At 38.9% G+C, this 17350-nt stretch overlaps 1 protein-coding gene across 5 annotated transcripts in view; it reads left to right on the top strand.

Moving 5' to 3' along the window:
• Positions 1-15627, top strand: part of rad51b (RAD51 paralog B) — a 194290-nt gene extending 178663 nt beyond the window's left edge. Inside the window, exons 10-12 of one of the 5 annotated variants that reach the window (XR_011190241.1) lie at positions 860-8947; positions 10293-10362; positions 12871-15627. Coding sequence is in view for 1 of the 5 variants with exons in the window: in XM_015351259.2 (XP_015206745.2) it covers positions 860-993 (134 nt within the window). In the remaining 4 variants the exon portion in view is untranslated. Of the gene's footprint in view, positions 1-859; positions 12485-12870 lie in introns of those variants that run through there. The other 4 variants (XR_011190240.1, XR_011190242.1, XR_011190239.1 and 1 more) reach the window with 4 other exon arrangements.
• The last annotated feature ends 1723 nt before the right edge of the window (positions 15628-17350 follow it).

A 17350-nucleotide genomic window follows, 5' to 3' on the forward strand; every position in this document is an offset into this window, starting at 1 on the left:
AATGTTTTTATAAGGCTCTAAACCTCCCCAACCACTCACAATCTGTGTGTTCCTTAGGTTCCATTTACCATGCTAATAACTATTTTACCCTGTCATCTCTGGATGTCTGACAAGAAAATCTGTTCCTCCTAACAAGCAGGAAAGAGTTTTGGAGAGGATATGTAATGCTTTCCAGCCAGTCTGAATAAACACAACAGGTTCCCTCAGAGATCTGTCATCCTGCTTTACTGGTAATATTCAAGGAACAATACAAAATGAAATTTGTTCTACTGCAGCTGACACAGAGAAGTAGTTTGGATGTTCAGGTTCATTTTTGCCCATTTTGCATAGCTTGTGAGTTTGGGCTGTTGGACACTAAGTGTCTGGTTTTTTTTGGTGAGTTTCTTTGCGAGGATGTAAAGTTAAAAAGGCATTTGAGCTTTCACTGACAGTTGTGTTTCTAAAAGCTTTGGTAACAATTTCAACAGTCTTCAAATCTTTGTTTTTCCTTTGTCAGAGTTGTCACAGTTGGTACCATCAAAATAGAAAAAAAAGTTGTTTAGCAGTCTTTTACAAGAGGAACTTACACTGACCAGTGAGACTGTCACCCTCACCCTAATCCAAAAAACAAATAAAGGGCCAGATTCCGTGGATTTCCAGTTAATGTAATTTTATAAATGTTGAAGAATAAAAGGATTTTCCTTGACGGATGAAGTTAATCATTCCGGATACACAATGAACGGCTGAGGAGGAATGAAACCAAGAAGCCCCTGAAGTGTCTGAAGAGAAGAGAGGCCCACCACTGCCTTTATAGATAGCTGTGAATGTTCAGCTCGGTCATGATGAATATTTATTGATGGGACTTTCTTTTCAATTGCAGGAGATGAAAACCAAGCAAGCTCCACCCATCAAGGAACTGATCCTGGGCTTCAGCCAATCAGAGTGCGGTCAGCCTTTAGCTATAGCCTCACAGAGACCAAGCCCCATCAGATAGCAGAAGCTGCCAGTGAATAAGGATGTGCCCACCTCAGCCTGGACTTCCTTTTCAGTTTGTACAGGAAAGAACGGCTGAAGTTATCCTGTTTAAAAACCACTACTCATTTGGGAGTAACTTTGTGAACTAAGAGGTGTTGGATGTGAAGCTCTGTGTTTAATGGAGGTTGATTAACATTCCATTCTCCTCACAAGGTTGTGTTTTTCTTCAGTGTCCTGCACAGGAACTGGTAATCTGAAAAAACTCTGGGTGACCTACTGATAAAAAAAATGCCATTCAAAAGCATTTAAGAAGAGAAAACACTGAGATGTTTTCCCATAAATCTTTAGTTTCTTCAGGTCCTTGTTTACCTTCAGTTGTCACCTGCACACCCACATTTATGATATTGTGGGCTGTGCTTTCCGCTCTGAAACTTATAGCAGGTTTTTATGTAAAAAGGAAAAAGCAAATTCTTCAGTGCAAAGCCCCAAAAAAATGTTTTCTTTCTGGAATTCTTACATTTTCAGTCTGCAATGATTTTTCTGATGCTTCACTTTTTCATAGTTGTGTTCTATTACCAGATGTAAAAAAACATGTAAACTTGTGCTGATGATGAGGATGCTACTATGTCATTCTGCTACACCTTCAGGGGAGTGTATTTAATGTACTACAGACATTTCTTTAAGTTTTGTTCTTTTTATACTGTACAAACATTGTTCTTGTTCAAGCTTTTCTGTTAGTACAAAACTGAAGAAAATCAAATGAATGACCTGTCCTGCCAAATATGCTGACTTGCTTTTTAAAATGAGAAATCTATGATTTGGGGGACACTTGCTAATATTTGGGGTTCGTCCAGTGGGTAGGGGGGTGACTTGTTTATTCAGTTGTCTTATTGAATTGGTCTTAATGATTTTCTGGGTATCAGTTCTTTGTCTTGTTATGATTCAGGTACAGATGAAGGAGAATGAAGGATAGATTGATGCACGTATATAAGAGATAATTCCATAATTCCATAGGAACCAATGTAATTATCATTCTGGATTGAACAGTCTCATCCTGAGCAGGCGGGGGGCTGAAAAAGTATGTTTCTGAGTCTTCCAGGCCATGCCAGGAGGCCTTAGGAGGGTGGTGCTTTAAACATATAGCTCCTCCTCCTCATTATCATCATCATCCTTCTTCTTTATCTGGTTACTTACAGGCTCAGCAGCCCCCCTGGACTGATGGCTTATGTGCTGGGTAAACAGGTTGCTTTGCCAAGAGGCTAGCTAATCAGTTACAGGGTTACAAGTCTCTTTTTTTTTCTTTTCCAGTTTGTTTAAGCTCAGGATCCTCCAGAAGGCAAACAGATGTAAATTTGTCAATCCCCCTTAAACAAGGTGGACTCTGGAGTATGCTGAAGGGGAATCCTTTATTGATTTACTTTAAAATCACTTCCATTGAGGTAGGGGTAGGGGGTGGGTGTGGGGAGGGGGGTCAGAGACTTTTCTTTTTGTTTCTCTTATCTTGAACCATAGTATGCTTTGATTTTTAAATGACATTGTGACAGAGTTGCTTGCAGGTGTATTTCCCACACCCACTCCCACCCCTGGAATGCACAGACCCTGTCATCCCCTCCTCCTTCCATCCACTCACTTTAAGATTGAGAATGAGCTGCAAATGCATTTCCCAAGCTTAGACAACTAGATAGGAAGCTATTGATTTTAATTGGCAGGTTTTGCTTGAATTGTTGCAGGTAGAAACCTAAAAGTTCTTCTTTTTGAAGGGTTTACGAAAAAAACCCAATTGCCCTGCCTGCAAAGTACCACTTTTTTGTGCGGTAAGGTAAAGTAAGGTTTTCTTACTTTATGCAGCCCTCAAAGGCACTGTAGTGTCCTGATGGCTCTAGGACTCTTTATCTCCCAGTAGGTTGCTCTGAGAATTCCAGAGCAGTCTGCTGCTTGTGGAGAAATGGGCTGAGAACAGTTTTTTAGGCACAAACATGGCAAGAATCAGGTGTGGTTGTGGAAGTGAAATCAAATGAATGATTTTAATTTCAGTATACTGTATATACTATATACAGTACTTTTTTTTTTCTAGAGTTCATTTGAGTTAAACCTGTGGAGAATTATTATGTCAGACCAAAAGAAAAGCAAACTAATAATCGTCCGTTGCAGACTTTTCTGAAAGATTTAGAACAAGCTACAGCATCACTACACTGTATATAGTATATACAATAGTTGGCCCCACTGGGACACAGTTCAAGTTCAGATAGAGTCACAGCAATTTAAACATCCCTGTTTATGTACTGCACATATCAACAGACTGAGACAGCAGTGGCTGCTTCTGAGGCTTCAGTGATGTCTCCCCTCTCCAGACAGGTTTTTAAGGGATTGATCTTGATGGAAGACTGCCCCTAAGAATCTGTTATAAAATTAAAAATCTCAGTCGTCTGTTTTTTCCCTATTGTCTTAATGATCCGAGTGCTCACTGGAGGAAAGACCTCAATATATGCTTGGCTAATGGAATTCAACAGTCTGTTGCCATGGTTCCCAACCCCAAAGGGGAAGATAGGGAAGTTTGGCTGATTATCTGAACAATGGTCTTATTTTGGGTGGTTCCTCCTTTTAGAGATTGTTTTCAGAAAAATAAAATATGCGTAAGCATAGAAAAGGAGTGAAGCTGAGAGGAAAGGAGGCTGAGAGTTACAACTGTGGGCTTCAGGGCTTTGTCTGGACACAGAACCCTTGGCCTAACCTACATTTCTGTTAAGATAAAACAGTCATAGCTGTTTAGAAAAGCTATTGTAATTGCCAAGGATGGTTTTCTTTGGAGAGGATGGAATATAAAGTTATAATATGTTATCTGTATCGTTTTTGACTAGTTTGGCTTTGTATTGTCTCCTACACCAGTTAAAGACCCTTTAGCATCTTAGTTCCATTACAAGCTACAAGCTTCTTAACAATGAAGGATGAGGGAAATTATGAAGTAGTTGCGAGCTTTTTCCAGCCAGTATCTCACAAAGGTTGTTAATGCTCTACGTGTGAAGTCAGAGAGTTATGTAATTGGACTCCTCACACCTTCTCTGAAATCTTTGAAAGATTCAGTGTCTTGTGAAGTGTGATGGCAAAAACATGCAGCACCTAAGTCTTTGTCCAGTGCTGTTCCTTCTTGAAAATAACTTCTCTCTTAAGGGCCATGCCAAATTTAAAAGAGGCGCTTTACTAAAGGGGTTTAATGTGTGTGTGAGGGAGTGGTAAAAGTGACCAGTTCGCAAAACAGATGGATCACTGAATAAAATGTAATGTATTAAATTAAATTGTGGTAAAGGTCTCAGGTGTGCCCTGGAATCAGATATTTACAAAAATGTGGATTGGGAGTTTTGTGAAGCCATTTTCAGCATTGAACCAAATATTGAGCTGTTCTGTTCACTGAAACGAGTTCACATTTCTCATTGCAATTCCACTCCATGGGAGTAGGAGTATTTATCATTTAAACTGTAGTTGCATGTCAAAATACAGTATGTTATTTCTTGCAATATAAGACCATATTTTTTCAAATCATTTTTGTGCCTTTAAGACTACTGGGACATTATAATTGTGCCACAAGCTGAAAAATGTAGGAAGCACCGTCCTGTGGTGTGTGTATGCTGTCACCAATTAATAGTGTGTAGCTGTTTCAGCAAAGTGTGCTGTTCGTTCTTCTTGCATTTTCAGCAACAGCAGCTTATAATGACTTTTCATCATTTCCCCTTTTAAAGACAGTGGCTGTGTAGAGCTGTTACAGCAGATATTGTGTTTGTTTCTCTGAATTTGCTCTAGAAAACAGCTAGCCAGTAATACCATTCCCTAAACAATATGACTATTAGACTTACATTAGCGATAGAAAGACCAAAAACTAGAAAGGTTAATAAAACACCAAAAGGAAACTGAAAATGAATAAAAGGACCTGAAAGAAATCTTAAATTCAGTGAGACGTATACAGGAAACAGATGCTCTAGCCGAAACTGACATTTAAGTGTTTTTGAAAATAACCCCAAGATAAATTTTTCCATAAGATTAAAAATAAGACCAATAAAAACTCTTTGTCTTCTGTCCACAATAAACCACGTTAGATAATTTTACTACAAGATGCTTGCTTCAGAACTAACGTTTGGAAACTGAATACGTTTTATTTAGCAAGGTTTGTATCTAGAATGAGATGCAAAATTTATCTCACTTTTTCAATTAATTCACTCACTTAGAAGTCGACACATTTGTGAGCAGTTATTGTCTTTCCAGCGTTGTGTTGATAGTCCAAGATCTAGCGATATTCCATCCATTATTTTTCTAACTTCTTCATGCAATTCACTGTAGCGGGTGAGCCGGAGCCTATCTCAGCAAACATCAAGCACACACTCATACGGGTGAATTTTTCCAGAAGCCAATTAAAACCGGAGCACCCAAAGGAAATAAGGGGAGAACATACAAAATCAATGCAGATAATATCCCAGGTCCACAGTTGAACCCAAGATCTCAGTCCTGCAAAGCAGCAGTGCTAACCACTACTGTGCTTCCATCTAGCTATATTCATGTGTTATTAATAATTGTATCAGTAACCATTTACATTACCAAAGCTTCTCTAGTGTGGCGCTGTCAAGTCACCAGGCAGAGATGGAAACTGTCTTAGCAAATCACTAAACCAAAACAAGTAGACAAATCTCATGAATGTGAAGCAATGTTGAAAGAAGAAAACTAAGTGCAGTGGGCACGGTAAACACATCAGGAGTTCAAAGTATTCAAAGTTAGTTGCAGAAGCAAGAGATTTTCTCATGAAAATCTGACATCAGTCCATTCCTCAGTGTCATGCAGTGCCTCCAAGACAGGAACCTGTGTCTGAAGCTAGAAGACACAGGATAATTCCATAAATCCAGACTATGATATTTGGCCAAGGAACGTTTGGGAAGCTCCACCTCTTGGTGTTTTTTTCTTCTAAGAAACTTGCCAGCTTTTCATACCTGTCAGTGGTTCCGGCCTTAGCAGCTTGTCAGTAAGTGACCCTATCATTCTGACCGCTAGGACGTGTTATCCTGCACATGCTTTTCCAGCTTTTTGCAGAGCTTGGCCAGTGCTCAATGACTGGTAAGTCACCCTGTACCTAGAAGAGACTCAGATCCCTAAAGCTAAAAACGTATTGGTGTCATTTCTGTCCTGGCCTGCTGTTCATTCCCTTTGTAGACTTTAACTTTGATCAAAGGGCATTGAGGAAAGCACACAATAAAATGAGCCTAACATAAAACAGGAGATGATAATATTTTTGTATCCAGTGTTGAATGAGTGCTGTAACTGTGAGAGGATATACAAGTACAAGAACAGATGTCTCTAATAAACAGAACACTGAGAAGTACAGTATGTTGATTATTACTTCTTCTCCTTCTCTCCGTACAGGGAGATTTTGTTGGTTTGTATTTTGAATGTGATTCGGGTTTTAGCAAGTCCTAGTCAGTGCCAGAAGAGAAAACAAATAGAAAGAATGGACAGGAAAATTAATGGAGATGTGGTTACATTTTGGAGACAGGTTTCTTCATGCTTGTCTGCAATTGTAGACAAGAATCTTCCACTCTCTTGTTGAATGATAAATTTATCATTGGTGTTGGTCTTTCACAGCAGCAGAAACAGATCTGGTTGGCAGGCCTTACTGTAGCTGAAAAAACTGTTGGCATTTTGTTGGAACAGTAGAGGTATAAAGTGCTGATCATCGTTATGATGCTGTCAGATCTTTATTACACTGTACAGCTAACAGTTCTGTTTGATTTCAATTCTGGAGTCTTTTGGTGATAAACATGAAATGGATGCCACTGACAGAGTGGGTGATCTTATGAAGTAGAGAAAATATTGCTTTTGCTCTTAAATTGGGACACAGAAAGCTTCACAACATTATGGATAGTGTAGAATGCAAGTCAAGAGAGATTATGTTAAAATTGTACAATGCATTGGTGAGGCCTCAGTTAGAATTGTGTGAACAAGTTAGGATGTAATGTTTCAAAAAATACATTCCTGAGTTGGAATCAGTTCAAAGGAGAACAGCAAAGTTAATATCTTATTAAGGAATGCCTTGCCCATATAGGTTTAAGGAACTGAATTCCCTTAGTTGGATCAATGGAAACTACGAAAGGACCTGATTTAAGTTTTCAAAGACGTCACCAGAATTAAGCCAGTGGCTTCTTCAAGAAAACATGAACCAGAGGGCACAAGTGAAAACTAAGGGGAAGTGTATTTAAAACTGAGTACATGTAGCACTCTTAACAAAAATGGTTGTGAGAGTCTTGAGCCAGCTACCCAGCCATATCATTGAAGCTAATACATTGGCTTCCATCAAGAAGTGGTTGAATGAGATCCTCAGATTGGTCAAATGAGCTAAAAGGGCCAAATTGCCTTCTCTCATTTTTTTTGCCTCTTTTAGTTTCTGTGTTCTAACACAGTATTGATTGGAATAAGTGAAAGGACATGGATTTCAGAAAGGCAGCCTTGGCAAACTCCAAAGAGTTCATTAGCACAGTGTACAGAGAGAAGAACCCAGATGCACAACTTGGTGACGAAATGTATGTCTACGTATTTATTGAACAACTCGCTTTCCCCCTCCAAAGAGACTTTGCCTCTTTGATTCAGTGGTTAAATTATAACTGTGCCAGCTGAGATTGCTCATCACTGACATTTATGAAACAAAACTGGATTTCTCATTTTGCAGCTGTCCTGAAGGACAGCCAGTCTGACGCCTGTAATGGAATTCTGATGCATGGACTATACATAGATGCCACCCTGTCTTCAATGCTCATGCATACAATCTCCTTTCTTATGCCAGCCTTGAACTTTGTTTTTGACCATTGTCTGTCTGATGACCTACAGCTGCTGTACTGGGAGTACTTGGCTCAAATAGTAGTAAGCTCAGAAGAGAAAAAAAATATTTATTTTAGTGGTGTTCCTTGCCAATATGTTGATTTCACAACAGTCACAATACTATTTTTGCAGAGTGTACCAGAACAGTGTTATTTCCAGTTGGGATTACAGCGATATTTTGTGTTTCAAGTTGTAGTATCCTTTGCACAGTGGATGAAAAACAAGCTATACGAGGATCATATTGCTGCAATGTGGCTTTTGACTTACTGTAACATACTAATGCACAATGAAAAGGTAACTGTGTGTGCATCAGTATTTTGCGGGACACATATAATGTTATTTACATCTTACATATTGTAGTGAGCAGATTGTGTTCAGTAATACTCCAGACGAACCAAGAAAACACTTTTGAACACTTTCTGGTAGGTATTCTCATGTGTTTGGCCCATCCGCATGATAGGTCTCATTAAGCAGTGGTTACAGCAATCCATAATCTGTGCATCAGCAGAATGAGTCTAGTTTGTTTGAAAATGATCTGCATGTTCAGGGGTAACGTTGATAATCGAGACGTGAAATCTTCATCCTTATGTGACCTGAAGACCATCTTAAATGGTGTAAGGAGGGCGCAGTGTTAGTCAAAGATGAATACAGTTTCATTCATCCAGGTGGATGCTGTACATTGGTGGTGGTGTAGGGGTCCCCATTACCTGTAAAGCGCTTTAAGTGGGGTGTCCACAAAAGCACTATATACTGTAAGTGTAAGCAATTATTATTATTATTATTATTATTATTATTATTATTATTATTATTATTATTATTATTATTATTATTATTATTATTCAAGTGAAGAGCTGTGGTGTTATGCTAACTAGTTCACTTTTAAAGCCAACATTTAAGGGGGGTAGAAGTATAATGATAAGGAAAGACATTTCCTTTGACAGAAGAATACCTTTGCTGCAGACTGGGTGTAGTTTTATTGTGTCGTGTTTACTGCCAGAGGACTTGAGTCAACAGTTTTTCCATTCCAGCAAGCTATGTTGGTTTTTCAACACGAATTCACCACATGGTGCTAGAACTTCAGTGATGTGACTTCAAAAACACAATGCTGATAACCTGCAGCTGCCAGGTGTTTCTCCTTAGCATGGTGAGTATAGTAGAACATGCTGTATGCGGGACAAACAATGACCAATGTCATGGGCAGGGGAAAATCATAGTTGCCCATCCTAATTACTTTTAAAACACGGGATTAAATATATTTAATCTGAGTGATACATTTCTTTTGTGTACAAGTCTGGAGTTTTTGGTCATGCTGAATTATGCTGAATACATGCTCATGTGTATAAATAGTGTGAAAAGAGTGCACTAATGATTGTAACAAAATGTGCATGGTAGTTGCAAGCAAACATTGCAAATGAGCACTCTTGAAAAGCAGGTAGAGACATCCCTAGCCAACAGAAACAGGTGCCAATACCAAGGAGAGGGGGCAGGGGACCCCAAAGGACAGGTACACGGAAATAAAGCAACCTTTCATAGAGAAGAAAAAAGAAAGAAATCCTCTCTAGATATGGATTATCCAGTATACAGCACTCTTATAGCACTGACTCTGTCTACTGAATCTTTCATTTACAGGCTGTTTCCCTGCTTTCAGCCTGTGAAAATTCACCAGTTTCTAACATTTCTGAGTATCGTAGAACAAACCCTGTTAATTTCACTTATGGCCTTCAGGGTAGATTTCTGTCATCACAAATGTTTGGTTTTTTAAAGATTTGTTTTCTCATTTAATATACAGCACATATTTTTAAAAACATCAGCACAAATCCAGAGCAAGAAGGCCATCTGGACTGTCTAGCTTGTTCATTACTGTGCTTCAGAGATCTCTCCACACTAAAACACATCACTTTCGCTTTGGAATTAAAACGATTTGGTATTTATCAAAACCTTTTCACAATAAAAGGAAACAAAACAAAACACTAACTCTTCCATTGAGCTCTAACACTAAAGTTATTATTTGATCAGTTATGACCACTGACAGCTATATGCTTACCAATTCCATAACATAAATCTCTGTTTTTTTCTGTCCATGGCTCTTTGGCTAGTCACTTCTCTGTTCCCTTACCCCTCTAAAAATGCATAGTCGAGTTCAAAAGCCCCTTGGAAGCTTCAGCTTCCTGTATTTGAATGTCACCAGAACAATTGCCTTTCACCGTTTCATCAGGTGACTGGGGACCACAGATCACTCCCCACTGCCTTCTGGGTAGCACAGTTCAGACAAGAGTCTCCTCCTTGCCTGAACCTACCACGCTCTCATAGCCATTAGTAGCTATCTCATCCATCCCTTTTGCCTTCCTCAAAGTTATAGGCTTTGCCAACATGATTGGACAACTTGTCCCAGGCTACCAGTATTTTATAGTGCATTGATTTTGCAGATTTTAATGAACTCAGTACATGCAAAAATGCCTGTTTTGAAAATGTATTGCACCTCTTTTCAGGTGCCCCATGGGCTCAAGCACTCCTTATCACCCCTGTGCTACTTTCTGAATTGCAGCTTTCAGATAAGGGGTGAGTATTGCAGTGCTAATAAATATTCTAATTATCTATAACATAATCTGAATAATGTTAAATGGTGGTGTGTTGTCAATTTATGAGTACCTTTTGATAATGAGGACTTAAAAATTCTACCAGTGTATTGATAAACAATGTACAGATAATACCGATATGACAGATGGAGAATGCATTTGTGCTTCTGTAGCTCTAACCCAACAGTAGACCTCATTTTGTTTTCACTAAAAAAGAATAGAAAGGCTTTTTCTTTTCTTTCGAAAACCAGGTCATTCTTAATAAGATGCTGAACCTCACGTAATCTGATCTACTTACAGAACAGGCTTATTTTATTCAGGTGTTAGAAGTGGCCACAAAAGGCCGGTATGGTGCTATTTGAACTATTATCGATTCTTCAATCTAGACATGCCAGTTGCCCAAACCACACACTCGTTAAGTAATTAATGCAAGTCAGATGGGGCTCTAGGCCTTCCTCGATAACTCTGTAACTAATAACATGTGGTTTTACTGAATATCTGGCACACGATATACTTTCCACACTTGACAAAACACCAAGTTTTGGTGTATGCAAAGAAAATATTAGATGTTGTCAGTTGCTCCATCCAGGAATTGCTGACTCGGTGCTATGGCAAAGATCATTGGAGGTTGTAACTTGAAAAAAAAGGAATTTCCTGAATTACAGATAAAGGAAATAGCAGAAATTGGGATTTTTTTTGACAGAGGATAAATTCTTTAATAGAGCCTACCAAATGAAAAACAGATGGGGCTACAGAATCCAGGTCACCCATGTGAGTTCAGTAAGACTGACTTCCTGACATCCCTTGGAGAGGCAGCAAGCCACTTCCTGTTGGAAGAGGGCTCACATCTCTTTAGGCTTTTCACCTGTTAGCTCCTATGAGCTGGATCTAAATAGTACCTTGGTTAATTGAATTAATACTGTAGCACTTGTGGAATATAAATAATAACTACCCAGCTGTGTTGTTATGTGGATAAAGCTGATACCCTGGCCTTTTTTCAAGAAAAAGCTGGATAACGGTAAAATGGAATTAATGCATTGTGGATTTTGGTTTGTTTAAAATGCAACACAATACTTGTCAGAAAAAAAAGAACAGCTGTATGAGATGGGCTACCTGGATGGGTAGAATGGCCTCCTCTCATCTGCAATCAATCTTAAGAACAGTTGACATTGTGGATAAGTGTTGTGTGGATACTGCAGTTTTTTTTAGACATGTCAATTTAAAAGATTAATAAAACATGATATGTTTTGTGCAGAAACTTCCCGGAATGAAAAATGCTTTCAAAAAACAATATCTTTAAGGAGACAGAAATTGGGAATGGTTTAGACAATATATCTTCACAGCACTTTTTTCTTCAGGGGTGAAAAGAAGGGTGATCTTCTCTAGTGTCATATTGTAACCTGACAGAAAATTCTTACCTTCTTCCCGACATAAACATGAGAGATATTGTCCATCAAGTCATCAGATATGAGCATTTATAAATTCCAGGTTTGTAGACGATTGAACAAGGTGTTAATTTATTGAGGGGACAGTGTTTATGCCCCTGTCTTCCAAAGTGTGGATTTTCCACTGGGCTGCACTCATGAAACACTTCCCAGCGCATACATTTGTCTTTAGTTTTTCTTTTGTTGGCATTGGTTTCTAATATGAAAACACCACTATTCCAATCCAGTCGCACAAATATGAATGTGTAAGACAGAAGTCCCCCTAGTCATTTTAAACATTTGCAGGTGATTGCTTAAAGTCATAGGGCTCATTCTTGCTTTTTTAGGAAGTGTGGATCGGTGAAAAATACTCCTGCAAATGTACCTCTGATTATCTTATATACCTGTTACAAGTAAACAGTTTTTTTTCTTTGTTCCTCGTGTTTCTCATGTCTAATGATGGGTTAGACCAGCATCTATTGGTGGTTGAATAGGATTCCTTCCACTGACATGCAGGATGTTGGTAGCAAGGCTAGACAAAATGCTGAACAATGATGTCTAAATTTGTTGCTTAGATGGATGTCACAGATCCTTCTCATTCCGTATGAAATGTACTTATATTTTATGTTTGTGTACTTTTATGTGCCCTGTTCACATTTTTTCATAAAATTATTACATTGAGTCTTGTATGTGTGGTGATGTGTGTGCGCTGCTTTATACCATAGCTTTAAATTCTTCAGGCTCCTTCATTTTCAAAGTCTTTTATTTATAGGCTGTATACCACTGAAAAGGTTTCAACACTGGCTTGGCATTTTCTTTTTTATCCAAGCACTTCTCTAATCTTGACACACAAAAAATCACTTCACAGTGATTACATTTGTCAAACTGTGTGGGGATTTTTGTGGTAATGGCTACATGCCCTTTGAGAACTCATTTGGAGACTGGCAAACACTTGCCACAGCCCAGAATTTCTTTTTTCAGAGGGGATCTTTCTGTAGTCGAGAAATGTGCATCATTTAATATTTTTTTTAACACAAATTGTGAAGCACATCTTTATCCCTTTGCAGAGTGTGAATTTAAGATCTGAAGGCACACTCGGGGGCGGTGCGGTGGCTCTGTGGCTAAGGATCTGCGCCTGTGGCTGGAAGGTTGTTGGTTCCCGGGGTTCCAGTTGCCGCAGTTCCAGTATCCCGTGGCCGACAGAGGAATCCTTCTCCGTTGGGCCCCTGAGCAAGGCCCTTAACCCCAACTGCTCCAAGGGCGCCGTATAAATGGCTGACCCTGCACTCTGACCCCAAGCTTCTCTCCCTGTCTGTGTGTCTGTGTGTCTCATGGAGATGAAGTTGGGGTATGCAAAAAGAAGAAATTGTATATGGACATAAAGTGATCTTACAAAGCCTTTAGGTGTGCAAATGAAAGCCAAAAGGAATGTGGGTTGACATATACTGTGTCCTGAAAACAGATGTGTGTGAGATGAATCCAGTCCTTTTCCTCCTGTGATAACTTTTCAAAAATGGCCTACCACAGCGGCGAAGAGATATCTCCCAAAGGGGCCAGGACTCTGTGGTAGACACCTGTCAGAATGAACCAGATTCATGGAGCAGGTACACTACCCCATTCTGTCCTTGTCTTTGACAGCTGGGTGCTGTTGAACATAAAGTCTTGGCTGCAGGCAAGAAATACTCTGAAGAAGCCATTAACTGAACAAATTGCAAAGCTTTTTGCTAACTTTGAGTAAACTCTTCATTTCATTTCACTTCTCTCTTCCCCATGTTAATGCTGCCTGTTGTCAGATTTTCACCTCTAAACATTCTAACATCTTCTGGACAAAAGAAGGGGAACACAAGTTTGACCTGAAGCAAAATACTTAGAAAAAAGTCCTACTCTTAATCTCCCCCCAAAATGTGGCTTTCTAAAGCAGGTCTGAGAATGTATGGGAAACTGCTTAGGTTACAGTGATAATCCCAGTTGATCCTGGAACAAACTGGTGATTTGCATCGATCCTCATGCATTTGATACTAAAGAGGGATTCTACCTGCTAGTACTTGGATCGTTTATGAAGATTTGTGCAAAGAGTGGCATTTTTTAGGTTTGCTTGATTTATGTTGATCCGTGCTGAAAGCAATATCATGTGTTTCTCTTGCCTGTGTCACTGTGTCAAATGCAACTTAACCCTCTGTGGGAGTTGATCATGGTCACTCATAGGCAACTTGCTCCACAGTCCCCTGCAGGACAGAAAGCTTTGCTTCTCTGAGAAGACCTGCTGCAGGAGAATTGAGCAGCATCTGGCTTTCCATCTTTTTCTGGTGCCACGTTCTGCGGCAGGAAATGAACTATGAACCTCTTACCTTAGTTTCATAAAGATATTAACATCGCTGTAACAGTGTGAGACCTGTTACATTTTCCTTTACTGTGTTCTCCCAGCACCTTTAACAACTAACAGACAGCAGTCTCACTTGTCCAGTTCAGTCACCAACAATTAAATACAGTATGCACTTTTAAAAAAGCCTTCCTTCCCAGTGCAGTATTTTTTGAAAATTCTTGCAATGTGACTTTTCAAGACTTTTAGAGATATTGAAGCACCCTGCCTGACAACATTCTTAATTAGGTGCTAGGTTCCGTTCTTTAAGCTATGCAAGGTAGATGGTATGTACAGTATATTGATTTAAATGGTTATTCATACTCGGTGACTGCTAAGAGCAGTGAGTGAACTGAAAAGATATTCTTCTCAGAGGTGATTACTAGTTTTTATAACCTTGTGGGACACAAAATATCAAATTTTGTTTGTGTGTTGGCAGTCAAATCTGAGGGGGGAAGTGGTGAGCTTCTTACTGTTTTACAATGTCAAAAATCTCGTAATTAGAAAAGACTATATATTTAAACATATAGAGCACTGTTGTTACGTATACTGTATATGTCTTTATTGTCTTCCCAATGGTAGTTATTTGACTATTTTAGTTTCTAATGCAGCCAGCCAAGCTTCAAAAGAAGAGGCTTGCCTTCTTGAATTTTCCCATTTTCCTTGTCGCCTGCCTTACACAATAATTAGTTTTAAGATCTGTCCATTTCAGGAAGATTGTATCATCATCACAGTTTTTAAAGAAAATGTGTCAGTTTTCAAGTTTCTTAGGTCTCTCCTGATCTATATATTGGTTTTGTCATCTATTCTTTTCATTCACAGGTATCCAAACCCAAAATAGTTGGTTAAATGCAGTATGTGATGACATATTTAATTCTTTTTTTTTTTCTTAGAAAGCCCCTATGTCTGTGTGTGAGGCTCAGAGAAATTATTATTATTTGCTTGGCAGAAACTGAGTGAAGAGCCCCAGCATCCCAGCAGACAAGATTAAGCTGCCCCACCCAGATGATGAGCAAGGTTAAAGCTACAGTATTGTGTTTCCACTTTGTGTCGTCTTGCCATCTGTGAGCACATACAGTAGGTGATCTCAGGCCCTGTATTGTGTTTGTGGCTTAGAAAATAGGAACACACTTTGAAGAGCATGAGTCACCCGCAGCAGTGACAATGAGTAAATTCCACCTTCACCAAACCCTCTACTCAACTTTGGCCCCCTCTGTTCCACTTCATAACTGTGTTTGTACCAGATCTTTTAAAGACTGTACAGATCAGGGCCAGCTTTTGTAATGACTGTCTGAAGAATGACGTGGAGCCAAGTTCAGGCCATGGGCTTAATGAAACACCTCATTAAATTTTGTTTATCAATCTTTGTGGAGATTACAGCTGTGTTTAGATCTTATCATGGAGATATACTGTATAAAAAAGGCCTGCACTTACAGCATACACCAGTAAAAAGCAGATTGTTGAACTCTGGGAGGCCTGTTTCTTAACCACAAATTGGAGCAGACACCAAGTACCGGAAGGTTTACTACACTGTATTTCTCTTTAAATCCCAGCACTGTTTTCTCCTGAATAACATGAGACCATTTAAAATATAGCACCAGCCCTTGACCATGTGTTTCTATCTTTCCTAGCAAATATTTTAAATTATAAAACACAGAGCCCTTGTGTCTTGTCTCAAACATTTGTATAGTGTTTTGTGTTTATGGAAAAAAAACAGTCCTGGGAGCTCTGTAGTGGTAAAACACGGTTGATTTTGGCTTGTTATCACACGGGAATACCTAAAAAAAGGTGTTTGCTAAAGCAGAAGTTCTTTAAAAGCAGGAACTTTGTTTAGATGGGGAACCCTTCAAAAACCACATTTGAGTAGGGACTATTTTTTAGAATGTGATCTGTGCACAGCTGCATAATTTAAAGCAATGAGATTGCTTTCCAATGCCAAATTACATGTGCTTACTATGTATGAGATGGGTTTAATTGGAGAGTGGTCTAAAGAAGTGTGCAGGTTTTATTGTGATGCACCCTCACAGTCCTCTGATGAATTGTATTATTTAACTGTAAATTATGTTTTGTAGTTGGAAGGATTTACAAGGAATAACCTTAGAAACTCACTGTGCAGACTCTAGGACTTTGCGAAATAAGTAACTCATAATATTCTTTTATAATGGCCTGTTGGCATTTTGTGGCTTTGAATGTGACAGGGCTATCTCCCTTAAAAAAAAAAAGAGTTTCTCAATGACACAGGTTCGCTCTCCATCACAAGAGACACTGTGATATCTCTGTGCTCTGGTCTGCTCTAGCCCTGATCTTAACAACTTCTGATAAAGTTTGTCAGTTGCTGGATGAGATAAGAGAACTAACAGAGTGAGCATATTTTCTGTGTTTGTTCTCCCCTTTCTCAAACAAAAGCCAGTAGAAAGACAATGTCTGCCTAGGCATTGCTCAACGCCACCATTTTACATTTGGTTTTTTGGCTTAAAAGCATAACATTCAGGTTTAACAGCTCTTGGTCCACAAGAGAACAGTTGTTCTAACATCACTTACTTGAAATTATAGTTACAAGAACAGCACAGTGCTGTTTACCATTACTGCCTCATAGCTCCAGGGTCCTAGGTTTGATTCTAAAACAGGGTGTCTGCATTAAGTTTGCATCTTATCCCCATGTTTGCGTGGGGTTTCTGGACTCTCACCTCCAAAAGCCTTGCAATGGAATGTGTTGATTGGCTATTCTAACTTGTCCCTTTCAGTGAGGGAACAGAGAGGAGTACATCCACTTTTGGCTAAGGGATTATCGAGAACAGAACTCAAGAAACCAAATGGTCTCGTCTCATCTGTGGCCCTTCTAATATTCAGATATATAGTAGATAACAGACGGTATGTAGCACTAGTTGGGTGCACATTTAGTGTGTCAAAAAACACTAATAAAGAACTTGTTTTTGTAAATTCCAAGCATCTCATAACTGAATTTGTGATCATACTAAATAATAAATAAATGCTATTAAAAGCAAAATGTCATTTTTGTTTCAAATTGTTCTCCAAATACAAAACAAATGCAATGCTAATGAATTGAACAGCTAGAATGATGTTCTTGTAAGTAAAATAATTAGTTTGAAATAATTAGGCAGTCTCACTTGCATGAGAATTCAAAATAGTTTTGTCACTTTTGGCAACCTATGGAACCTCACTGAATG

This window comes from Lepisosteus oculatus, chromosome 8 (genome assembly GCF_040954835.1).
Source record: "Lepisosteus oculatus isolate fLepOcu1 chromosome 8, fLepOcu1.hap2, whole genome shotgun sequence".
NCBI lineage: Eukaryota > Metazoa > Chordata > Actinopteri > Semionotiformes > Lepisosteidae > Lepisosteus > Lepisosteus oculatus.